The 26,917-nt window shown below is 39.3% G+C and overlaps 1 protein-coding gene, 2 non-coding genes and 1 pseudogene across 4 annotated transcripts; all 4 read left to right on the top strand.

Moving 5' to 3' along the window:
• Positions 1–233: 233 nt before the first annotated feature.
• LOC147519069 (CBL-interacting serine/threonine-protein kinase 23-like) lies at positions 234–6,592 on the top strand (annotated as a pseudogene). Its single transcript, XR_015211994.1, has 15 exons — positions 234–551; positions 1,132–1,194; positions 1,450–1,521; positions 1,801–1,910; positions 2,040–2,122; positions 2,318–2,371; positions 2,488–2,613; positions 2,776–2,865; positions 2,992–3,111; positions 3,220–3,336; positions 4,188–4,303; positions 4,998–5,054; positions 5,206–5,277; positions 5,488–5,563; positions 6,364–6,592. The product of XR_015211994.1 is annotated as a CBL-interacting serine/threonine-protein kinase 23-like (transcript).
• Positions 6,593–8,990: 2,398 nt separating this feature from the next.
• Positions 8,991–9,076, top strand: LOC147519068 (small nucleolar RNA R11/Z151). Its single transcript, XR_015214670.1, has one exon. It is a non-coding gene; the product is annotated as a small nucleolar RNA R11/Z151 (small nucleolar RNA).
• An 86-nt stretch (positions 9,077–9,162) lies between these two features.
• LOC147519067 (small nucleolar RNA Z152/R70/R12) lies at positions 9,163–9,278 on the top strand. The gene has a single exon (XR_015214654.1). It is a non-coding gene; the product is annotated as a small nucleolar RNA Z152/R70/R12 (small nucleolar RNA).
• A 6,212-nt stretch (positions 9,279–15,490) lies between these two features.
• Positions 15,491–17,619, top strand: LOC147519066 (uncharacterized). Its single transcript, XM_086594056.1, has 3 exons — positions 15,491–15,662; positions 16,064–16,548; positions 16,795–17,619. The coding sequence occupies exons 1-3, from the start codon at positions 15,491–15,493 to the stop codon at positions 17,617–17,619; spliced, it is 1,482 nt and encodes a 493-aa protein (XP_086450182.1).
• The last annotated feature ends 9,298 nt before the right edge of the window (positions 17,620–26,917 follow it).

Below are 26,917 nucleotides of genomic sequence, written 5' to 3'. Positions count from 1 at the left end.
GTCCCCAAACTTCAAACTCCAAAACAATTCCCAGAAAACCAAAACATTAAATCGAACCATAAATTCCATTTCCTAAGACCATCCTTCAAAAGAAAAACAAAAAAAGTTTTCCAATGGAAAATCTCTCAGTTATATTTGCACCTGTCTTTCTTATTAGTCACGTGGTTTGATCTAAGAAAATTTTGATTCAGAAAATAGTGTTGTTGTTTTCAGTTCAGGGGAAAAAAAAAAGTTACAAGGAAAGATGAATATTGTTAAGTCAAGAGTGTGGCAACCTTGTAAGAAGAAGAGGTCTTAGTATCTCTCGTTGTTTAAATTTAAACAACAAGAAAGAAACAAAGAAACAAAGAAGATAAGAAGGTGGAAATTGGAAAAGAAGAATGAAGTCGTCACATGGGAGAATTAGAATAGGGAAGTATGAGTTAGGTAGAACACTTGGTGAAGGATCATTTGCTAAAGTCAAGTTTGCGAGGAATGTTGAAACTGGTTCTAATGTTGCTATTAAGATTCTTGACAAAGAAAAGCTTCTTAAGCATAAGATGATCAGTCAGGTATTATAAATATGTTTTTTTTTTCTTCCTATAGAAAAATTTATAAAGAAAGTTATATGGGTGGCAAGGTTGCAAATCAGCTTGATATATTGTGATTAAATGTGATGTTTCAATGGTCTACGCGCGCCTAAACTGTTAGTTGACAAAGCTTAGAAGAGTAGGGGCTTGGTTTCGCAGAAATTGGTATCAGATATATAAATGGTTGTTGCATAAGTAGTATGTTGCCGCTGATTAGGATATCTTGATTGGTGAATAATGACGAGAGATTCGTAAAGTAGATTCTTAGTAGTTTTAGATAAAGTGTTCTACTGCTATCCACTAATCATGTACAGGTCTTTGTATATAGTTTTTAAGCTATTCGAAAAAATTGTGTATGAAAGCTGAAATTGCAATTGGAATTAGGAATGTTTTATATTTGAGCTGAAACTTCTGGTCTTATTCCAAATTTTTGGTTTTCATGTTTTTAATGGTATATGTCAAGTCTACTCTGTCTTTATGTTTGTGTAGTTTCACTTGCAACCATTTGTGGTAGGTAAAGTCTTATTTGCTAGCTATTGATTATCAGTTTTCTTTTAAACAGATCAAACGGGAAATTTCAACCATGAAATTGATCCCACACCCAAATGTTATAATAATGTATGAGGTAGGTGGCTATCACATTGTTTTCACAATAATATATCTTCACCATATATTGATCTCTTGTTTACGAAGTTCATTGTTTCATTAGTGAACTGTGACCAATAGTTGTGCGTTCTCTAGTGTGTAGATTGGGAAATTCACTGCATTGCCCAAGTCCACACTCTTTGCTAATTTGTTTCTACATGTGGAAGATTTTGATTGTAGAATGTTTTACTCTACTTCTACTTCTAGCTACCGTAGTTGACTGCTGTTTGTGTAGGTTATGGCTAGCAAGACAAAGATATACATTGTTCTGGAATTTGTGACTGGTGGTGAACTCTTTGACAAAATTGTAAGCTCTTGGTTCAATACATTTGGTCCCTTCAGCAGTTTGGTTTAATGCTATATTACATGGACACGTTTTGAAAAAAATCCGTATCGGATACATCTCCACATGTCCGTGTCAGACACATATCAGACTTATATTGTATGTGATTTACCTCAAATTCACTTTGCATCCATGTCCGATAATGATACACGATCCGTGTCAATGTAACTTAGGTTTAATGGTGCAGGATTCAGTCATTATAGGGTTCTATGGATTCATTTTTTTTTCTGGTCTTCGTGACAGGCTAGTAATGGGAGGTTGAAGGAAGATGAAGCGGTGAAATTATTTTCAGCAGCTCATTAATGCCGTGGATTACTGCCACAGCAGAGGTGTTTTTTCATAGGGACCTCAAGGTGAAAAAAAGTTTTGGATTCGAGGCTCCTCCATATTATCCCTTTGTTTTGTCTTTGTGATCCTCCCTTTCACAAACTTGATTAGTTGGAACAGAGTTAGACATCTTTTCCATTATTTGGTTATTGCAGCCGGAGAATCTGCTACTTTCGATTCTAATGGAGCTCTTAAAGTCTCAGATTTTGGACTAAGTGCACTGCCTCAGCAAGTTCGAGTGAGTGTGGTGGCATCCATTTCATTGTTTTTTTTGCTTGTTAGTAAATGTGAAAGTAATGCCTAATAGAAGTTTATTCCAAACAATTAATCATCTTTTGCTGCTAATACCCTATGATTATTTGATTTTGTTTTTGTGGAGCAATGACTAAGAAGTCATATTTCAGTGCTTGTAAAGATTTAACTGAACTTTCAGGAAGATGGACTGCTTCATACAACATGTGGAACACCTAACTATGTTGCTCCAGAGGTATGTAGCTTTGAATTTAGGATGATCTCCTGCTTCATAAAATAGCTTACAATACCTCTCTTCTCTTTCTGTCTCTCCTTTTGGATTCTACTTTATACAAATACTGTCTCTTTCAGGTGGTAAACAGTAAAGGGTACGATGGAGCAAAGGCAGATCTGTGGTCATGTGGTGTCATCCTTTTTGTCCTTATGGCAGGTTATTTGCCTTTCGAGGATTCCAATCTGATGGCATTATACAAAAAGGTAATCATCAAATGTGTGTGTGTGTGTGTCTTGGGGGTAGGTTCGTTAGAATACCATGCTCTGTTAGGATCAGATATTGCATACTGTAGGGAATGAGTTCTGTAGGTAAGGATTTTATTTTTGAGCGTGTCTGAGATTCATATTGAGTCCATTTGATTGCAGATCTTCAAGGCGGACTTTACCTGCCCCCCATGGTTTTCTACTAGTGCAAAGAAATTGGTCAAAAGGATCTTGGACCCCAATCCCTTGACGGTATATGCCTTTCTCTTGTCTGTTATTTTGACAATGTCTTGTTCAGCTTCTTGAGACTAATTGATTGCATTGTCCTTGTTTATATGTTGATGAAAAATATCTCCACAACTCAATGCTCCATAATAGCTAATGACAATTTCTGAAGTCATAGAAAATGAATGGTTCAAGAAAGGATATAAGCCACCCATTTTGAACCAGCAGATGTTACTCTTTGATGACGGGATGCTATTTTTTGACGAATGTGGGTACTCCTCTAACCTTGTTCTCTATCAAAGGACATGATATTTCCTTATCACGTTCTGCAAAGAAAGTAATCGTCATGAATCTTTAAATATACTAATTTCTTCTGTATAGGATTCTGGAAATCTCGTTGTTGAGAGTCGAGAAGATAGACCAGTCGCAATGAATGCCTTTGAACTCATCTCCACATCTCAGGGTCTAAATCTCAGCACTCTATTTGAAAAGCAGGCGGTTAGTTTTGAAACCCCCGGGTTCCTATTTCTAAAATGAGATTAATACTCGTAGAAAGGTGGACAATTTGAGATGTGAACAGAACTGACAATATTATTTTCAGTACCTTCTTGAAAGTACGAAATTAGTCAACAATCTTAACCATATGGGCATAGGGTTTTGTTAACAGTTTCTTATATGTCTATATTTTCATGTCCAGTTTGATAAATTAGACAAGTGATATCATCTAACCTGCCCAAGTATATGAACTCCACTTATACTTAACTCCAAAAAACTCCACCATGAAAAACAATGAATTAGAAGCTGATTTTTGGTGGAGATGTTCTCCCCACAATATAGATCATCTTTAGAAAAAATCAGCACATTTGAAGATGTCTAAACGTGATCAAAATTTACTTACAAAGTTATAAAATTATCCAATGGTCCAAATTTTTCAAATTTCAAAACAACTTTTGATAATGTTAAAACATTTTTCGCTTGGGCTGATTTTTGTAAGAAGTTTCTCCATTATGAGAAGACTATCTTCACCAAAAATCAGCCCTCAATTGATTTTATAAATCTACTTTTTGGTGGTGGAGTTCATATAACGGGCTCGATCATCAAATGCTTGCATTTATCTACATTTGTGCTCTTGTTTTAGGTCTATTAGGAAAGTAGTCATGAAAATACAACATGGTTAATATCTCTGGAACAGTATCTGACTGAAAATGTTAATTTATGGTATTGTATATATTAAAATTTGTGAAAACAGCCATATATAATTAATACTTGCAACATAATTTTGTTAATCTTACATAAATGATTGCTGCTTCTTTTCATCTCTTTGGTTCTGATATTCCTGCTGCAAGCAGGGACTTGTTAAAAGGGAAACAAGATTTACATCTAAAAAGCCCGCTAATGAGATAGTCTCAAAATTGAGGAAGCTGCCATGCCTTTGGGATTCAATGTGAAGAAAAATAAGTACAAGGTACACAACCCCTTCTTTGTTCTTTGTTCCGCTGTCTCAGAAAAATTTATACCAAGTGGTTAGACTTCCTTCTTTTTCTTTTTTCTGCACAAGTTAAAATAGAAGGTAGCAATGCTAAAACACCTTACAATCAATGCTTTCTAAGGTGTCTGTTCACCTTAATGTTTCTCATTACTTCGAATGCCATAGATTGCTTAATCGCATGGGTTTGTAAACTTGCATTTTTATACATGATATCATATTTGAACCGGTTTTTTTTCGGGGGTTGGCAAAATCAAAATGTTTATATGCTCATTATATCTGCACTATATCACTTGTGCAGCTTCAGTTCGAACCATATCAATGTTGGATTACAAATTTATAATATCTTAGGTTGCTAATTCACCGTTTATGTTGAAAACCATTGATTGTAGGATTGAGAATGTTATAGTATTCATATTATTTATGTTCTATATTGTTATTGTTATTGTTATTATTATTTTATTTTTTATTTTATTTTTTATTATTTTAATTTTTTTTTAAGAGTGGGGGTGTTTTTTCTGTCACGATGAGAATAGCATTTACCTTCAGTTGCATGTATTCCCCCACAGAACTGTGTTTTCATGTATGGTGGGCTCAGTTGTATTGATGATTATTATCTATGGGGTGTTCCTCTTCTATTTCTGTTAAAAGCAGTTTTGTTTGTTACCCTCAGATGAAACTGCTAGGGGAGAAAACTGGACGGAAAGGCCATTTATCTATTGCAACAGAGGTATATCTCTTCAAATCATAAGTCCTTGGTGGATTCGGGCTTTGATTGAGTCAATGTGCCACTTACTTAGAGAAATTGTGCATCTAGAAGTCTCATTGCTGTATTTCATTTACAGATACTAATACTTCTTTCAAATTATTTGTTTGCCCAGATTTTTGAGGTTGCTCCGGTTGTTTATGGTTGAGCTTCGAAATCCCAGGGAGACACCCTAGAATTTCACAAGGTATATATGAATGGATATTCATGTTCTTCGTTGCTCTTCCGCACTCTTATTGTTGTACTGGTGCATCTTGGATTTTGCTGCACCGCATAGAAATCATGCCTCCTGAGAATAAAGCATCAAATTACCAACCATTATCGGATTATCCTGTGATTTTTATCCCTGCATATGCCTACGAATTAATTTGACCTTGTTTTCATTTTAAACGACCAGTTTTACAAGAGCATTTCAACAGGATTGGGAGATATCGTCTGGAAGTCGGGTGAGGATACAAAGAAAATTACTGATGGTACGTATACAGTTACAATTTGGGTAGTTAAATGTTTTTTCAACTGCTCAACATATTTTGTGCCAATAGTCATGTAAGTAATGGTTTTAGCCTTTAAGAAATATGTTATACATGGGTACATACAAACGTGCATAAATTTCCTTGTAATCTTAAGACACTTGTGTTCAAACTGTGAAAACTACCTAAGATTACTGTTTGATGACATTTTATTCCTATGGGATCATATTATAAGCTTATGAGAGAGTTCAATTAGCTTTTGCAAAGTTACTTGATCTCAAAGGAACTGAAGTTTTGGAAGTTTATTGTCCAGGGTAAACATTTACTGACATGTTAATTATTCCAACCGTGAATAGAGAAACATGCAGAGGGTGTTTAAACTCGGCAATTACAATTCCAGGGGTCCCACTTAGAATGCTTCATCAAATTTTAGCTGCAATCACTTGGCTAGCCCAGGCGATTTTCTTAATGAAACTTGCTAGAGTCCAAGTATGTATACAGCCATGAATACCTCTTGCATATGATAAAAAATACCTCTCGGATATGCTAGTTAAAATCACTCAGATTCTAACACCCACTCTCTGTGAACTGGGACTTCAATAAGAACAAGCGCATATGATAGATTACCAAGCGTATATAAGAACAACTCTTGAATTCCTAGGGGAATCTTGATTAGCACTGAGCTAACCAGTGGTTTCAGGGCATACTGGAGCAGTCCATGTCAATTACACCTGAACTTGGGTTTCTCCTACTTACGTTGTGCTACTGAGTGTCTTTTCTGAAGTTGTGTTTACTTTTTGCAGGTGCTGTTGCTCCGCTGTTGTAATCCTGTCGTTCTTTCAGTGCCCATATATATGTATATTGCCAATATTCACTCAAAACTAATTTATATATGTCATAGTTGTATGAGATTGCTTAGGCTTGCAAGTGGTGATCAGATTAACAACATTGGGTAATATGTTATTCGTGAGTAGTTACATATTCTGGGTGTATACTTCAACAGTTTTCTCTTCAAGATACGCTTCTTGTTCATATTGAATTCTATATTGAGCTATTTTTCCGTCTGGCGGAAGTTTAAACACTATATACTAATGTAATCTACTATCTACTATCTCTATATACTAAAGTAATCTACTATCTATATATACTAAAGTAGAGACTAATGTAATCTACTATCCTAATGTACTATCTACTATCTCTATATACTAAAGTAGAGACTTTTAAGTGAGCTTTTTCCTAATGTAATCCATATCCTAATGTAATCTACTATCTCTATATACTAAAGCAGAGACTTTTAAGTGAGCTTTTTCTCTCTCCTGGGTGGCACTCTTATATGTGAGACAGTTTTTTCTCTCTTAAGTGGTACTCATATATGTGATACAGTTTTTTTCTCTCTCAAGTGGCACTTTTATATGTGATATAGTTTTTTCTCTCTCTTAGGTGGCTCTCTAATATGTAAGTGCAAATGCAATTTTTACAAGTTCATAATCTGCTAAAAAATAGGTCCGTACAATTGCAATTTTTACAAGTCCAAATATGCTAAAATATAGGTCTAAAAAATCTACTTTATATTATAATATATGAATTGAATTGAATATTATAATATATGAATTTAATCAAGTTCTGTGAGCTGTTATTTTTCTATACAACTTATCTAACAAATTTAGCCTGAGACTACAAAGTCCAAAATTTTAAAATGAAATTAGATTAAAAAAAAAATCATCCTATCATGTAAAATAACTAAATAATTAAAAGAGGTTGGCCCGGAGTCCAAAATCTAGTTAAGGCCTAATCTCGGGTTGTTTAATTAACATTTAAAACCATAATCCATCCATTTGTTCATAAAATCTGAACTAGTGGGGTTCCACAATCAGAATATAATGTAGTCAAATATTTAATGTTTTTTTTATAAAGTGAGTCTGGCCTTGGGGTTGGTCGCTAGTTCGATTCCCCTTAGGGCCACTAGGCAAGGGGATTAGTCAAGGCGTGTGCGGTGTAAGAAAAATAAAACTGATCAAGATATAATCAGCAGTAAGTTTCAGTTCTCACGAGGTATTGGTGATTTGACAAAATTCAACTTTTCAGGTCCACTTGTTTAGCTAGAAAACATGAGAAAATTTTGTTTTAGAAAATTTTCCACGTGTTTCCATAAGGGTTTGGTTGAGTTGTGATTGGGTGGGGGCCATGAAAATATTTCTAAAACTATGAAAATGTGAAGATATTTTTTGCAACTTGAAAGTCGCAACAAAACTTTCTAAAACCCTTGCCATTTTTTTTCTATGTGTTCTTCCTCTAACTTGATTTCAATATCGCTGAAATTGAAATTTCATCTCGCGAAATTTGAGCTTCCTCCCCAACTCTTCTCTAGTTTTCACTATTAGGGTTCTAAACCCAAATTTATGAAGAACCCTAATACCTCCAAAAATAATTCAACCAAGCAAGCATGTAGAAATCTAGAAAAAAAAAAATCTCTTGTACAAGTTTCCGAAACAAAACTTTATAAAACAATCATTTCCATATTTGCTAACTTTTACATCCAACCAAGCGGACCCTTCAACTCCAAATTTTTGACACTTAGGGTGTGTTTGTTATGATGGAAACACTATGGAAAGGAAAAATAAAAATAAGAGCTGTCCATCTTTTTTCATAGTTTTAATGCGTTTGTTTTTACCCATGTAAGAAATGGGCTTTTCCATACTAAAACAAATGGAAAAGGTTTTTTGTATCTTTAAATTAATCTCCTCGAAAATTTTGTGGAAAGGAAAGGAAATGAAAAAGGAAAGGAAAGGAAATAAATAAATAGTGGACTTACTACTAATACACTCCACTCAACAATACAATTATTTCTTTTCCATAAATTTTGCAAAACAAACACGATTATTCCTTTTCCCAGCTTTTACTTTCCTTTTCCCCAGTTTTACCAAAAACACATACCATTTAAAATTATTTCCTTTCCATTCCATTCCATTCCATTCCATTCCATAGTGGACCACCCATTTTATTTCCTTTCCTTTCCATGAGTTAAAATTTAACAAACACACCCTTAAAAGGACTTCTTGACATCTAACGATATTTCACGGCATTTTGTTCAAAGGGTGAGATGAACGGCGATTAATAAAGAACAGTGCACCACCTAATTGCAACCAGTACCACCCAAAGAAATTCTGTCCAAGAAAAACGCCTAAAAGGCTAAAAATACGAGATAGCATGGGCTTCTATTCAAGGCCCAATTCAATCTCTTCTTCTTTTGCCCTTTCCCAAAACCCTAACCCTAGTTCTTTTTTTCAATCTATAAAAACCACTTAAACCTCAAACCTTTCTCCACTCAACACAACACAGTCGTTTATGTCTGCGTTCCCTTTAGTAGCTTTCGTTTCTTTCAATCTTTTTATATTTTTGTTTTCTGTATTTGAAAATTTTAGATTAAAAGTGGCTTATGATGATAAATTTATTATATCTTAGCGGATTTCAGTGAGATGAAAATCAATGATCTGATTGTTACACACACTGAAGCCTTCACTTTTTTCAAATATATATTGTTTAATGAATTATTAATTAAGGTTTTCATAAACTGAAAGAGAGTAAAAAGAGTTTAATTGATGGATGCAATGATGAGTTGAAAACACAGGGATGTGTGTTGGGCAGTGGGATGAGGTCGTAAAAAAACCTCTACCGTGAGCCCTATCAATTAAAACGACTTCTCCTTCCACTGAGCACAAGATCCATTCCCTTCTCTTTTCTGAATTAAGATTTTAATCGAGGTTTATGAAACCATTGTTTTATGTTTTTATTATTACTCTTTTGTTATTAAGCATTATTGGATGCGATAGCCAGCGTTGTCGAATTGTAACTTTATGGTATATAGATGTTTGCTGCTGTCATTTACTATATATTTGGATGTACAAATTTGTGATTCGTGATATTGGGTAGTCATGGAGTTCTAGGAATTTAAACGAAATTTTATTAAAAAAACTCGTGATAATCTATCGATAATAATAAGAATATAGGAAAACATATTCAATTTTGAATAAAGCTGACAATAAACAGATGGGTAAACAGCCTACTATATAATCTATAGTATTCATATTATTTATGTAATATATTGTTATTATTATTATTATTTTTTTTTTTTTTATTTAAGGGGTGGGGGGTGTTTTTTCTGTCACGACGGGAATAACATTCCCCCACAGAACTGTGTTTTTATGTATGGTGGGCTTAGTTGTATTGATGATTATTATCTATGGGGTGTTTCTTTTCTAATTCTGATAAAAGCAGTTTTGTTTGTTACCCTCAGATGAAACTGCAAGGGAATGGATACGTGTATTACCGCTATTATTGTAAGAGGAGAAAGATTATTGTTACACTATCGTTCTAATCTTAAATTACGTGTATTACGTTTATGGGCTCTATATTATATCTTTGTTAATTTTTTTGTGTTAAGATATTGAATGTTTGTTGATTAAGTCAAGTTATTAACAACTACATTAATCAATTTTTTTTGTCTGTTATGACAATTCTTATGAACTCTGGGTCACGGATTTCTTCTATAATCAACAGTACACTTATAATGTTATTATCCAATTTATCGAGTTTGTTGATTCACAAATGAATTTCACTCATTGATAATTTAAAGTAACGTAAGTGTCTGTTATTATATCCGGATTAAGAGGACAAGTATCCATAATAATAGAGATGTTTGTTTTCTTATACAGTCAGTATAAAAAAAAACAATCTCACTGGTCCTGTTTAATACACACAAAGTGTACTAGTGTAATTATATAGTCAAGATAAACTAATATTATATTATATTACAATCATACCAATGGTTTGTCCAAATCAATCTAAGTTGTGTACTATAATCTTATGTGCATTACTCGTCAAAAAGCTAAATAATCGAGAATGATTATCACGGCATGTATTATGTATTCATGTATGCCTCTACATAGCTCATGTTAGGAGTGTAATACGGGGCGGGTCGGGTCAATCACGGATCAACTAGTGATGGGGCGGGTCTAGGGGATACAAATCAAGTGGTTCCCGACGGGGCGGGTTGAAGTATCATGTCTTAGTATTATCACTCGGCCTGTTGGGTCAGCTTACGGGCGGGTTTTGGGTGGGTCATTCGGGTCGGGTGGAAATTATCATTTTAACCCAATTTCACCCAAAAAAAACTTTCTAATTCTGCAAGTAATATATTTTCAATTCACAACATAGCAAAAAATGGAATCAATCAATAAAAATAAACAAAAATAAAAAACTTAAATTTGAACCCAAACCATATCTCAGAATTTTGAAACTTTTTTTTTCTCGTGATTTACTATTTGTAAATTGATTATTTTTCATAACATGATAAAATGAAGATGGGAGCGAGGATCTATGGTACAAAACAATAAAATATAAACTAAAAGAATTCGAAATTAATATAAGGATGAATGATTCATCTTTTCCAAAATTCGAAAGGTGAATTTGCCCAATGTTCAAATTTGAATATGTGAAATTGATGTTGAAATCATAAGTTTGTATTTATATCTCTCAAATTTCTACAAAAGTTAAAAGAAAATATAAACAAAATACAAAAATATTAGAGTTAGAGTCTAGAAATTGTGCGGGTCAATGAGGTTGGGTCAACAGCTTTTGACACGGTGCGGGTCGAGCGGCTTGACGGGTCGGGTTTAAGCATAGAACCTACACCCATAGCCCAACCGCATAAAAAACGGGTGCGAGGGGAGGTGGTCCGCTTTAGGGTCGGTGTGGGTTTGGGTGGCGGGTGAAGATCGGGTACCCTACCGGATGATGGGTCAACGGGCTTTTTTTACACTCCTAGCTCACGTTCTTCTTCTTTATTTCAGAAAAAGAAAATTAAAGTACAACAATGCGTACAATTGCGCCATCAAAAAAAAAAAGGTGATTTTCATTTGTTTATTATGGATGCTAATGAATATCACATACTTTATATGCTAATGATATTCACTTTTCTTTTTCTTTTTTTCTTCTTTTTTGTTATCGAAAAAAAAATATAGTAAAATTTGACTGTGTGATCTCTGTTTTGTGGTGGATTCTTAATATGTATTGTTTTAAATTAAATAACAGATTGTGCTAACCATAATGATTTAACATCTAATTGATATAATATTATAATGTACAACTTGACCTTCAAACTCGATTAAGTTAAAATCAAGAAATACAAAAAAGAAGTACAGTTTATTATTCTAATAGTGTATAGGTCATATTCGTGACATGGGAGGTTATTGGTGGCAAGTGGGCCGGATGCAGTATAAGAGGGAGAAAACATGCTGCAGTAGATCATATTCTGTAGAACCCTAACTGCAAGGAAACCGACGCGGCACGTGGAGAGAGATGGACCGCTAGATGAAAAAGAGATCAAGGAACCACAAGAAGAGGTTAGAAAGGAGAGAGATAGAAAGAAGAAGACACCAGAAAGAAAGATAGGAGAAAAAAGTGAGAGAAAAGAGAGAAAAGAAAAACTAATAGATAAAATCTTAGAGTTGGTACTATTACATAGGATCTTAGTGGTTGTAATATCTGGTGATACATTTGGCGCTGTCTGTGGGGACCAAAAGAAAAATGACCACTGTAGCGAAAAGAGGAGTAGGAAGACCTAGGAAAGTAGCAGTTAGAGAGGCGGTCGAGGAAACAGCAAGCGCTCTGAGATGGAAGGGGTAGGAGAGAAAGAAATATCGACGTGGCGGCTGACGCTACCAGACTTCTTCAGGTTGAGATAGTTAGGCTAAGGAATGAGAATGACGAGTTGAGAAAGGAGAGGGAGACTACACGTGGTGAAACGGAGCGGGGGGGGGGATCCTTGGGGAAGTGAAGTGGAGGGGGAGAATGAGGAGTACCCGCCACCGGACGCGGAACAAACAGCGGGCATCACTCTGGAGGTAGTACAGGCTATGATTGAGAAAGATAGGGAAATAAACCGCGTAGCAGAAAGAGCGAACCAGAGTGCTGCACAGAAGGAGGTTGCGAACCTCAATAAAAATCCGTTAGCAGATTCAATATGGAATTCGGAAGTGCCTAAGAGGTTCTCCCAACCCAGGTTTGAGAGGTATAATGGGAAAGGAGACCCGACTTATCATTTGCACCATTTTCGGCAACAGATGTCGTTATGGCAGGAGAGTAAGTATGATGGACTCCGCTGCATGATGTTCCCTGCCAGTCTTAAGGGGGGAGCCTCAGATTGGTATTACAGGTTGGCTTTGCGGAGCATCAAAAGGTTTGAAAAGCTGGAGCGCACCTTTGTTGATCACTTCATACACCAGAAAATGAGGGTGGTTGATATCGCAGCTCTGTTCAACATTAAACAAAGATCCGCGGAATCATTAAGGGAGTTTTTGTGCAGATTTAAGGAGGAGACACTGAGAATGGAAAATCTTGATGAACATACTACGGTCATAGCCTTCTAGCACGGCTTAAGATCTGGAACTAGAGTTCATGAGTCGGTGTCCAAAATAGAGATCACTACTTTGCACGCTCTGTACCCAAAGGTAGACAAATACATACGATATGAGGATATAATGCAGAGGAATGCGAAGGAACAGAAGAAATCAGGGAAGACAGTGCAGGCTGTGGACAGAGATGAACGAAAGGGTAAAGGTAGAATAGAGGAAAGAGAGAGAGGATCATATAGAGGGGAGAACCAAGGTTCAGAGAGGATAGGGGATCGAGGCAAAAGGGATATCTGATAAAGGAAGTTGTATCGCGAAATAGAACAGACTCCTCTTAACAGGCCCTTAGAGGAAATCTTGCCTCTAATTAAGGGGCAACAATATTATGAGGGGCCGCGGAGTACACCAGGGGAGATAGAGGGGAAACCATTTTGCGCGTACTATCAAATCAGGAATAATGCCACTAATAAATGTTATGCCTTGAAGTGGCTAATGGAAAGGATGATTGAAAAGGGGATGCTCAAGGAGTTTGTCACGGAGGTTCGTCAAGCCGAGAGAGTGCCAGCTTTGGCTAGAATTTTATGTACTATCAATGTCATCTTTAGTGGAGAAACATTGGGAAGAAATGCACACAGAGACAAGATAAGAAAGACAGCGAGTTTATAGCGTGTTAATGAGGTGGTGAGCATACCGCAATTAGTTTGTGGAATCGCGATGGGAGAGGAAAACATAATGTTCACCCCTAAAGACCTAGAATCAGTAATTTCGCCATATGAGGATGCATTGGTGATTACTATAACGATGGGTAATTATCTGGTAAAGAGGGTGTTAATAGACTGCGGTAGTTCAGTGGATTTGTTATTTAAAGGGGCCATAGAGGAGATGAACATCGACAGAGATCAGTTGAAAGCCCCTCAAACCAATCTGTATGGGTTCAACGGCAGTATGACAGTACCCATTGGGGAGCTGGTGCTTCCAGTAATAGCAGGTCCGACGACTGTATTCACAAGGTTTATGGTGGACACTAGTTCCCAATATAATGCAATTCTAGGGAGAAGATGGATCCATGAAATGAAGGCAATTCCGTCGACATATTATCAGGTGATCCACTTCCCTACGAATAGGGGGATTTATGAAATAAGGGGGGATCAGGTGGCAGCGCAGAACATCCATCAGGTGACTATAAGGGGCGATTATTCCCTTAGAGGGATTTAGAATATTATTAGAAGCTTTTGGTAATAGGGACTAATAAGGGGCGATTATTCCCTTAGGGGCTTTTTGATCCTTGTTCAGAAATTAGCTAATTTAGGACAACAAAACATGAGTACTGTTAATCTGAGCACACCAATTCGTGAGGAGAGTGAAGATGAAGATGGAGAAATTCTTGCAGGAAAATTCGAGACACTCTTTGGGAAAGGATCACTGGAGAAATTCATGCAAAAACGTTTAATGAAAATTCATAGAGATGTTTTACAACTGGAGGAGGAACGTGAGGGTATTGAAGAGACAAAAGGAAGGAGACACAAGTAACAAAGCCACTCAAGGGTGGACAAGGAGATAGTAACTAGACCTGAAATTTCTGAACCGACAGAAGTAAGTGGAAAAAATCTCATCCTAGGCTGATATACTAAGTCGTAGCTCAGTGGGGAATAAGAACCTCAGTTATATCAAACCAACTATGGTGGATGGGAAGGCCATTGTTCATGTCCAGTCCAATTCAACCAATTTGAGCATGTTAAGAAGAAATACGAAAATCTTGTGGTGGGGAGCTTTGTTGGGAAGAAACCAGGCTTCATGTATGTCAAGGAAATGGTTGCACGTACATGGCAACTGAAGAACAAGTTTACTATGAAAACTTATGGGGATACCATGTTCACCTTTGAATTTCAGACGGAAGAAGATCAGGAGTCTGTGTTGGACAAAGGGAGCTTCCACATCGCCAGCCAACTGTTTGTAGTTAGGCCTTGGAAGTTATTTGTGGAGGCCGATACAAAGGAGCTTAAAACCATTCCCATCTGGGTCAATGTGGGACTCCATAGGGTTCAGTAAGGTGGCAAGTGCGTTAGGCATTCCAATGTTCACCGACAAGCCGACAGAGGAAATGACTAGAACCACCTATGCAAGGCTGTGTGTGGACGTAGATGTGGACTGCACATTACCAACAGACCAGTGGTGGTAGACCAAGTAAGGGCCTTTAACATACTAGTTGAGTATAATTGGAGACCACTGATCTGCTCCCACTGCAAAGTTTTTGGGCATAACGATGCTAAGTGTGCCAAGATAGGGAGGAAAACCACAGACCAACCACAAGTATGACTCAAAAGGAAAGAGCAACAGGAGCAAGGTGCAAAGCAGGGCACAATGAGTGGGAAAGAGCAAAGTAATGGGATCGATACAGAAGCAGTACAACCGCAAGTATTGCTAACAAGGAAAGAGCAACAGGAGCAAAGTGCACAGCAGGGCACAATGAGCAGGAAAGAACAATGTATTGGGACCCGTCTGATCAAGTGAGCGAAAGGCAATGAGGCAAAGAACAGAGACAGAGCAAGGGGATGGGTCAGAGGAAAGGGCTAGCCATGAGGAAGGATGGGAATCCCCAAAACGAAGCCATAAGGTAAGAGCTAGAGCAGGGCACAGGGTGCCCGAGAGAGGTACTACAAGTGGTAGTGCAGAAAAGGGAAAGACAGTGGAAGGTGACCCAAGGGGACTGACCACAGGCTGCACAACAGGGCTCCAATAGGATAATCCAAGGGACAGAGCAACACGTGCTCGGGAGGGTAGGCCAGCGACCGTTGTAACAATCCTCAAATCAGCTAGTAGCACTGGCAGTACACAAAAGATGGGAGTGAAAGACCATCCAAATCCCAACTAGTTACCCCCTAATCGTTTTAAATGATGAATATGGCCTGTTGGAACATGAGGGAGTTCAATATGGGGTTTAAGCACGTGGAAGTGAATGAAATGATAAGGAAGTTTGATATTAGACTGTTCAGGTTGCTGGACACCAGAGTAAAGCAACAAAATGTGGATGTTATTCGACATAAAGTGGTATCAGGCTAGGAATTAATCCATAATTGTCAGTTGAATGACACAGGAAAGATTTGGATATGCTATGATCCAACTTCGTGTACAGTTATGAATGTGACAAGGGAATTGCAGTACAGCAGCCTCGATATAGCAATGAATGATGGGAAAACGTTAGTGATTACTGTGATATATGCAAGTACTGATTACAGAGTTAGGAGGAAGGCGTGGAATGACTTGATAGACATGTCTAACAGAATTCAAGTGCCATGGATTGTGATGGGGGACTTCAATTCCATCATGAACTCACAAAAAAAGGTAGGGGGTATAGCAGTAAGGCCGAGCCAGTTTGCGGAGTTAATGGACTGCACATCTATTGCTGGGTTAGTTGATCTATGGTTCAAGGGCAATTACCTAACCTGGAATAATAAGCAAGATAACAGGGTGTGGTGTAAGCTAGACAGGGTCATGGTGAATGCAAAATGGGTAGATGAATGCAACGACTACGAGGCTGAGTTTATGAACCCAGGGGCGACCTTTGATCATTCACCGATGGTAGTATACTCCCTAACATAGAAGAACAAGCGGAAAAAATCATTCAGGTACTTTAACTTCTAGTCCAAGGAAGAGGGTTATATGGCGCTCATACAGAGAGCATGGGATACCCCAGTGGTGGGGAACCCGATGTATATCCTCATGAAAAAGTTGAAAGTAACTAAGGGGGCCCTCATTGCATGGAATAAAGATAGAGTAGGCGATGTGGTGATCAGACTGGAAAAGGAGAAACAGTGCATGACTTAGGTACAAGAAAAACTTCAACAACGGCCGCTGGATGCACTACTTATTCAGGAAGAGAGGGCTGCCATCACTGGGTTTGTGCGAGCATCAATACACGAGGAGGCATTCCACAAGCAGAAATCCCGAGACCAAGTCCTAGGGGATGACAACACCGCCTATTTCTTCAAGTCCATCCAGACCCAAAGAATGATGAACAAAATCACCTGCCTCAAGGATATAAATGGGAAGGCTCTTGAGGATACCGAAGAGATTGGGAAAGAATGTGTAGAGTACTACCGAAACCTATACAGCCCCATCACACTCAACCCCTTGGACTTCTCAGCGTTTGAGGGTATTCATAGGACTCAGATTGGAATGGATCTGCGAGAGAGGTTAGAAGTAGAGGTGACAAGAGATGAGATTGTAGAAACCCTGTCAAGGATTGACAGTGACAAAGCTCCAGGGGGGGATGGGTTTGGATCCCACTTTTTCAAATCCGCATGGCGAATTGTGGGTGATGACTTCGTCAAAGCAATCAAAAATTTATTTGTGTCAAGGCGACTTCTAAGTGAGGTAAACTCTACATGTGTTACTCTGGTGCCAAAGAATCTGAGTCCAGTGTCCCTGAGTGACTACAGACCAATAGCTTGCTGCAGTGTAGTTTACAAATGCATTATGAAAATAATGACGGCTAGAATGAAAGACATTATGCCCATAATAGTGTCTCCATGCCAGTCTGCTTTCATATTAGGAAGAAGCATACAGGATAGCATCTTGTTGTCCCATGAGCTTCTACACAACTACCATAGAGATGAGAACCCCTCGAGGATGGCCGCAAAGATAGACTAGAGGAAAGCATATGACTCAGTGCGGTGGGAAGCAGTGGAATTTGCACTTAACAGAGTTGGAATCCGTACGAGGTTTGTGGCATGGGTAATGGCATATATTCAGGATGCTCACTACTCCATCATGATTAATGGAGCCCCACATGGGCATTTCAAGGGTAAGCGAGGCATCCGTCAGGGAGACCCTTTGTCGCCATATCTCTTCGTGCTTGTTATGGAGATGTTCTCAGAACTTATGATACACAGTGTCACAGTGGGGGACTACAAACTACATCACAGATACCAGAACCCAGTGATAACCCACTTATCTTTTGCGGATGACCTCATTGCCTTTATGCATGGTGATCTCATTACAATCATGACGCTCAGGGACACTCTCAAACTGTTTAGTGGTTGTACAGGGCTCGAAGCTAAAGTACAGAAGAGTCAATTATTTTGCACAGGAATGGACCAGAGGCTTTGTGAGGAGGCAAGGCAGGTCATACAGTTCCCACAAGGCACCATACCAGTGAAATACTTAGGGCTCCCTCTCATCACTACCCGATTGACTTATACAGACTGCATGCCACTGTTGGAAAAGGTTATTAGACGCATCCAGAGTTGGAAGGGGAAATTTCTTTCCTATGCTGGTAGGCTACAACTGCTTAAGTCGGTGGTCAACAACTTAAGCATTTTCTGGTTAGCAGCCTTCATCTTACCGAAAAGAGCTATTGATGAACTGAATAGAATGTGCAGGAATTTCCTATGGGTAGGACCTGACGGAGGCACCTCCCATGTGCTCATCAGCTGGGAGGATGTGTGTTATCCATACAAGGAGGTGGGCTTGGAATCCGAAGCTTAACAATCGCTAAACGGGCTGCGAACTTAAGTCACATATGGCATATAGTGAGCAAGAAAGACACTTTGTGGGTACACTGGATACAAAACAACCTAATAAAGGGGCGAAACTTTTGGCAGCTGAAAATTCCTGGTGATTGCTCTTGGAGCTAGCGCCACATTTTGAAAGACCGAGATGAAGCGAGGGATATCACCACACATCTGATAGGGGATAGGGAAGGTACAAGCCTGTGGTACGACCCTTGGCACCCAGTGGGGATCTTGGCAGGAAAATTTGACACAAGGTTCTTCTATGACTCAATATGTAACAGGAGAGCTAAGGTCTCAACTTTTATAGAGGATGGGCACTGGCAAATACCACACCGATTCAAAAGATACTACCCATAATTAATGCAAGGCATCGAAGAAGAGGTGAACATCTATTCGGGTGAAGACGAAGTGATCTGGACAATTACATAAAGGGGAGATTTTGAGATGAAGGAGACATATGATAGCATCAGAACTATCAGACAAAGCACTCAGTGGCACCACATAGTCTGGTTTCACAACAAAATACCCAAGTACTCATTTATAACTTGGTTAGCAATGAGGAGAGGGTTGAAAACACTGCAAAAATTGAAGGAATGGAAGGTGGTGGCTAATGATGGCTGTGTACTATGCAATAGGGACTGTGAAACAGAAGAACACCTGTTCTTTACTTGCAGCTATGGCCGAGAGATATAGGAAAGGTTAATAGCAAGAGCTGGGTATCGAAGAGGGATAGAAACCACTTGGCAGCGTGAACAGGACTGGATAGCGTAGAAAACTATAGGGAAAGGAGGCTACCAAGATGTGTTGAGGCTGCTGTTCACAGGATACATTTATTGGACCTGGAAAGAGAGGAACAACATATGCTTCGAACACAAGTTTTGCTGCATCGCAGAAAAGAACTTAACTAATCATAAATGAAGTTAAGATTAAGGTCCAAGCAATGGAGGTTAAAATGGAGGAGGGGCCTGAAAAGGAGAGGTTCGAACAACTGTGGCAGAAGCAAATAGAGGGGACTCGGCATAAAAAAATCATATGCAAGTGGCGTATAGGGAGGGAAGGCAATCACACTCTAAACTCGATGGGAGTGTGAAAGGAACACGTGGACCGGGATGTGGGCAATAATAATGAGATAGCAATGGGCTTGTAGTGGCAGCAGCCCATGGGCAATCAGCATACAACAACATAGCGATGGTGGAATTGCAAGAGGTAGAGCAAGGGCTTGTTCTAGCCTTAGCACACAATGTCAGAAGGGTAGAAGTGCAGACAGACTCCTCCAACATGGAAGCATTTCTAAAAACGAAGAGATACCCCTGGCAGGTGAGAAAAATGATAAAAAACATAGAAGCAATGCAAAGTCGTCTTACTTTTTTCTCCATACACCACATATATCGGGAGACCAACCAACTTGTAGACGCACTCATTGCGAACTACCCAAATGTAACATTTATAGAACTTGTACCTAGTTCTTTTGCAGTGGATGTAAGGAAAATAACCTATGATGATGCCATAGGAAGAGAGTATGAGAGATGTAACTGAAAGCTTTTTATGTTTAATGAAAAGGAGTAGGGGACCTTTAAAACAACCTCGCTTACCAACCAAAAAAAAAAAAAAACTATAAAGAGTATGGTCTGAGGAACGAAAGGGGAAGGGTCGTCGCACGAACAACGATCAGCATAGCAATTACAGGAGGCGGCTGAGACAGAAGTGTATGAGCCTCCGATGGGACCAAAAACTTTGGATGAGATTGAGGTAGTGAACCTCAGGGTGGGAGATGAGGAGAAATTTACATCGGTGGGGTCTGACTTGCCGGAGGAATGGAAAAGTAAGCTAGTGCAGTTTTTGGCAGAGAATACATATATATTTGCATGGGTGATTGAGGATATCACGGGGTTAGACCCAGAGTTTGCATGTCATCACTTGCATATGAATGAAGATGCGAAGCCTGTAAGAAAAAAAATGATAAGCGTGAGACCTAAGTACGCTGAAGGGATTCGCGAAGAGGTTATACAACTGAAGGGGGCAGGGATAATAAGGGATGTAGAATTCACAGAATGGCTGTCCAATGTGATCGCGGTTCCAAAAAAGAACGGCAAAGTCAGAATGTGTGTTGACTTTACGGACGTAAACAAAGAGTGTCCGAAAGATTGTTACCCTATGCCGCGGGTGGATGAGTTAGTAGATAGAACTGCAGGTTTCAAAGTGTTTTCTTTCATGGATGCGTCCATGGTGTACAATCAGGGGGCAATGTTCGGACCAGATCAGGAAAAGACAACCTTCGTGGTGGAAGGTGGTACCTACTGTTACACCATGATGCCCTTTGGTTTAAAAAATGTTGGGGCTACATTTCAGCGGTTAGGAGAAAAAATGTTTGAAGGCAAGATTCGGAAGGGGATGGAGATATACATTGACGACATGGTGGAAAAAAGCATGTCAGAAGAGGAACACTTAGAAGGTCTCCAAGAGACTTTTCGCATTCTGCGGACGCATAAGCTGAAACTCAATCCCGAGAAATGCACCTCTGGGGTAACTTCTTGAAAGTTCTTGGGTTACATAGTCACACACCGCAGAATAGAGAAAAATCCCGAACAAATTAGATCACTGATAGAAATGTCATCCCCTCAAAATGTGAAAGAGGTGCAAAGGTTGGCTGGGAGGGTCGCGGCACTTAATAGGTTTATTTCCAAGTCATCGGACAAATGTCGACCACTGTATCGTTTGTTGAGAAAGACGCCGAACTTCCAATGGACTGCGGAGTGTGAAGAAACCTTCTAGGAGGTGAAGAGTTATCTAGGAAAGGCACCTTTACTGTCGCAACCGAAACAAGGTGAGAAATTGTATTTGTATTTGGGGTTTCGAATACGCAGAAGCTCGATCGGTTCGAAATCGTCAAAAAGTAGAAAACCAGTTTACTTTCGTATAAAACCATGCATCCGGACGCGAGACCCGCACGGCAGATTGAAAATACGCTTTGGCTTTGGTATTTTCTGCTTTAAAGTTGAAGCCTTATTTCGAGGCTCATTCAGTGGTGGTAATAACAAATCTACCCCTAAAGCAAGCGTTGAAGGCAGAGAAGTCAAGCATAATGCTAAAATGAGCGGTGATGCTCAGTTGTTATGACATTCAGTACCAAATCTGAACGGCAGAAAAGGCACAAGCAATGGCGGAGTTTCTGGTAGAGTTCCCAGTTGAGGACCCTACATGGGGAGAGGAGATGGTCATGGAACAAGAAGGGGAACCTAATCACGATCCCTTGGATCCTTGGGATAGGCAGAACGGGTGGAGAGTTTTCGCGGATGGCTCCGCTACATATACAGGGAACGGAATTGGCGTCGTCCTAGTAACTCCTGAGAACACTCGGCTAGAGTTATCGATGAAACTGGGATTTGCGGCTTCCAATAATGAGTCTGAATATGAAGCAGTGATAGCAGGATTAGATCTGGCAAAAGATTTGGGGGTGAACGAATTGTTTGTTTACTCAGATTCTAATTTAGTGATTTTTCAGGTGAATAAGGGGTTCGTGGCCCACTACCCAAGGATGGCGAGATACCTGGAAGTTCTACAAAGAAAAGCAAGCAAGTTCAGGAAGATCAAGTTCGCCCCACTTAGGCTGCGGAGAGAATAGACACGCCGATGTATTGGCTTATGTGGCCGTTGTACTTTGTGCTTCCTGGGACAGAGGGGTCTTTCTATTGAAGTGAGGGTATAACACCCCGTGTTTTATTATACGTATTTTTCTATTTAATTAATTAATTTAATTGTTTATTTTAAAAATTCGTCGGATTGGACTCGGGATACGTGGGCTTGGTTTTGGGCCCGAGTCTGTATTGGGCTTGGGTTTCGGACCCAAGTATATAAACACTTTTTCTAGAAAATAGGGTTCAGAATATAATAATATATTAAAAATGGAGGCAGAGATGAAAGCTGGATTTCTGGAGGGTGGAGCGCGACGGCTCGGACTCGGAGAAATTCGTTGGAGCTGTTCATACAGGTGAGTAGAATTTATCTCTCACCACTACTAAAATTATGATTTTTCGTCGGTTTAGTATTTACTTAATTTATCGTCGAAAGTGTTTCCACCAGTTTATAATTTATTTTGGTTAAACCGTCTAGGAAAAATTGACATTGAGCCGCCCAAGTTTTATGGGCATTAAGGGCGCTTCTGACCCGTGATATAGAAATCGCTTTTTTTTCTTTGTTTTCTCGTTTGAACTGTTGAAACTCAAATGACGCTTAATGGCGCCGACGGGTCGCTCGCTTTGTTTATAGATTTGTCGGCTTGAATGGGGTATTGTTGTTTTGTTTTGATTGAAACTTCAAGGACGCCAGCTTAATGGCGGTCGGATCGTGGACCACCGCGATCTTAATCTGCGGTTGGGCTGTTTTGGATTGGTAGTTGTCTTGGTTGGGTGAGAATGGATGAGTGGGGGGTTTAGTGAGTCTTTGGAGGTTGGTTGTTGGTGAATGGATCGAGCCGCCAAAGCTTTGATGGAAGCTTTAATGGCGTAACGCATCGCGGTTATCGCAAGACGTTTTTTTGTAGTTCCAACTGTTTTGGTTGGGATTTTGAATTGTTGATGTATGGTGGTGGTAGTTGGGTTGATGTTGAGTGGGCTGTTGGAAGCTTGAGGCCAGCCATTAATGGCGGCAAGAAATTCCTAGATCTAGTTTTGGTGATGTTTGGATTGGACGATTTAGGGTTATCGTTTTCATTAAAAGTGTGTGGTTTTTGTTTGTGAGTGAAACCGATATGATGAAGTGGGGAGATGGTGGTGGCCCGGCCGATTTGGTGGTGGTGGAGGCTCTTTGGAGGAAGGAGATGACCGGGTGGGCTTGGGCCCGGTCGGTTTCTCTTGACTTTGCCCCGCTGGTTTTGTTTGGGCGGTTTAGATTGTTGGGCGAAATGTTTAAGTGTTTGGTTTGGGCGAAATGTTTAAGTGGCTTGGCCGAAATTTCAATAGGGGTTGGCCGAAATTTCAGTTTTAGTTTTATGTGGGCCGAAATCTAATTTAAGTGGTTGGCCCCTTTTCTTTTTGTTTTGAAATCTTTGGACCAGTTTAATTAAGTTTAGTTTGGGCCCAGTTTAAGTTAAGTTTTGGGACAGTTTTCTTTGTTTGTTTTCGGCCGAACTCAGTTGTGTTTTGGGCCAGTTCAGTCTAAAAGTTTTTGGGCCCGTTTCTAATATTGTTTGGGGCCAGTCCATTGGACTTAAAATAGATCTACTTGGGTCTTTAAACGTTTAAACTTTCGGGTTCTAAGGTTGGGCTCGGCCAGTTGGGTCCAAACCATTACCTTGGTCATGAGCCCATGAGCCATGCACCTTTGCCCTTAGCTATGAACCATGACTATGACCATGAACCTGTCGAACATGGAAACGACAGTTTGACTTTGACCATGACATGTTGAGTTTGACTTCGACCATGATGGTTGACTTTGACTTTACCGGGTTGACTTTGACCAGCTTGACCCATTTGACCTTTTTCACTCGGATTATGATTTGGGTTATTAAGATAGGTCTAGGGTTATTAGCATACTTGACTTTAGGCTAAGACCTCTATATATACGGGTGTATGTGTATTAACTACTATGTGATTTTGCAGTATTTTATAATATGCAACGTTATGACACTAAGACATCCCTGAAATTAATAACGCGTAAATCAAAAAAAATACAGGAGTCAAGATACTCATTCGTTCTCTGAAATGATACATAAAATAAAGTTCAATAATGCGTAAACAAAATTTACCGCACCCTTTTAGAACTCTCCACGCCTCAAGTTTTGGAATTGAGTTTATGATTGATGAAGTCATATGTTATGTGGGCATTTATTGAATGTGCCATAAATGGCCCGTTAGCGTTATATAAGGGTATTCATTGAATGTGCCATGAATGACCCAGATATTCATTGAATGTGCCATGAATGACCGACATTAGCGAGTGGATCTCCCCTAAAGAGGAACTAAGGTATTCGCCTTGCGGGTTAGTTGTATTCCTTGAGTGTACGGGAATGTAGGATTGGGTATTCTTTGAATGTGGCAGGAATGACCCAGGGCATTCATTGAATGTGCCATGAATGGCCCGTTAGTGATATGATAGGTATTCCTTGAATGTGGCGGGAATGACCTAAGGTATTCATTGAATGTGCCATGAATAACCTGAGTTTTGTGCCCAAAGAGGCTGTGAAATATGTGTATGAAAGCCCAGAGATGGCTATGATATTGTGGTATTCGGTGGGAGAGAGGCACACAGGAATGTGTGATTTGGCAAATGTGTGAAGTGCAAATCGTGGAGTAGGTACTAAAGGGTGGGTGTATAAGAAAAGTAATTGATTAAGTGATAAGAGAAATTTATTTGATGATGCAAGTGTGTTTGGGCTTACTTTTGAATACATATAGGATATGTACATATGTTATATACAAGTTCTAACTTTCTTTTGCAGGAGGGTAGGACTTAATAATATTTTGTGCAGGGACGCGGTCCTACCCTTATACAGCGGCGGATATCGGTAAGTGTAATTCAATTATTTAGATATTAAAACGAGTGATTTGAATGAGTTAAGATAATATAAATTTTGCTTGGGAAGAACTATGCCGGTTGAGATGACGAACTACACCGCCTTCCAAGCCGAGAATGATTAGGTTATGATAGAGGGAAAGTGTTGTTTGGATAATTAAAGTATGATAATGTTTATATGTAGTTAGTCTACTCATACCAGCAAATTCAATTTGCTGACCCATGTTTGCTTTGTTTTGGCAACGTGGGTGTGTTCTTGGGAACATAGGTGGAAGGCAAGCGGAATCGCGCGATTGGGATTAGTGCCCGAGCAACCGTTAGTTTTCTTTTAGGTCCGATTCTTTATTGGAATGATGTAATAACGTAGGTTACATTTTTATATGACATGAGAATAATGATGTTGGAAATTTTATTCTTAAAGTTTGTTTATGTTTGTATTGGGATGGAAGAAAGTTCTGAATAAAGTGATAGTTGAGGAATTTGGAGATTTTTGTTGTTAAGTGGATCCTGTTGTGATGTGGGTTTTAGGTTTTGACATGTGTTGTATCACCCCGTCATAGCCTGAGTTTTTAGACAATTGAACATAATGATGTTTGAGATATTTATATTTCAAATATTCATTATTTTTAATTGTTTAGAAAATCGGGCTGTGACAGAGGGTGTTGAGCAAACCAAGTACATCAGAGGAGAAAGGTGTTTGGCTCACCACTAAGAAAGATCCGGGTTGGATGACACCCATAAAGAATTTCCTTATGAGAATAGAGATAGAAGACAAACAGGAGAGACGAAAAATGGAATAGGTGAGTCAAAGGTACACCTTACTAGATGGGGATCTGTATAGGAGAAATTTCAACAGACCAATGTTAAAGTGCATAGGGCCGCAACAGGTTCAAAAAGTTTTGGCCAAGGTACACGAAGGTGATTACGGAAGTCACTCGGCTGGGAGAAAAACAACCCACAAATTGATATCACAGGGGGTATTTTTGGCCCCATATGAAGAGAGATGCCATAGAGGATGCCAAGAAATGTGAGAAATGCCAGAGATTTGCACCGCTCATCCATTCACCAGTTGAGCCGTTGTATAATGTGTTCAGCCATTGGCCATTCGCCATGTGGGCACTGGATATAATTGTACCTCTACCCATGGCAAGCAGCAAAAGGAGGTTTATGTTGGCCGCTACCGACTATTTTACCGAGTGGGTAGAAGGAGTGGCATTACAACAAGTTAAGGAAGAACATGTGAAGAAGTTCATGTGGGAGAATACTATATATAGGTTCGGTTTGCTACATACAATCATCGCGGATAATGGAACTCAGTTTACTGGGGGAAAGGTGTGAGAGTTCCTACAGGCGTTCAAGGTGAAGCAAGGGTTCTCAGCCCCCTACAATCCTGAAGGAAATGGGCAAGCAGAGTCGTAAAACAAAATCATAATGGATAATTTAAAGAGAAAACTGGAAGAGCGGAAAGGAGTATGGGCTGATGAACTAAATCACGTACTATGGGCTTACTGCACCACGCCGCGAACTTTCACCAATGAATCACCATTCGCTATGGCGTATGGTGTAGAGGCAGTCATACCAGTGGAAATGATAGTATCAACGAGACTTCAGCAGAGGAGAAGATCGAGAAACCATGGAATATCAAAATGTTGAAAAAATTCTATAGTGGAAGCATTGTTTAGTTTTTCAATTGAGTGAGGGAAGACTTGCTTCTATATAGAAGTGAGATGAGGAATGATATCCTGTGTTTTATTTATTACATCCATGAAATAAAGAATGCATTTTTTCCATAAGTGGCATGAGTATTGAATGAGGAAAATCAACATGGGGGCAAGGTGAGTTACTCCCACCAGGCTTCACAGCTGACCAAAGACAGTGGAGGGGATGAGCCATTCGCGGACTATATGTCCGAATCAACATGGGGG

This window comes from Coptis chinensis, chromosome 2 (genome assembly GCF_015680905.1).
Source record: "Coptis chinensis isolate HL-2020 chromosome 2, ASM1568090v1, whole genome shotgun sequence".
NCBI classification, from domain to species: Eukaryota; Viridiplantae; Streptophyta; class Magnoliopsida; order Ranunculales; family Ranunculaceae; genus Coptis; species Coptis chinensis.
Note: the sequence above shows the minus strand (reverse complement) of the source record. Positions and strands in the feature narration are given on the sequence as shown.

Coding starts and splice junctions, on each gene's coding strand:
- LOC147519066 (XM_086594056.1), top strand. CDS start 15,491: ATGAGGCAAAGAACAGAGACAGAGCAAGGGGATGGGTCAGAGGAAAGG. Junction 15,663..16,063: donor AAAGGGAAAGACAGTGGAAG/GTGACCCAAGGG, acceptor TGAATGACACAG/GAAAGATTTGGATATGCTAT. Junction 16,549..16,794: donor CCTTTGATCATTCACCGATG/GTAGTATACTCC, acceptor TGCATGACTTAG/GTACAAGAAAAACTTCAACA.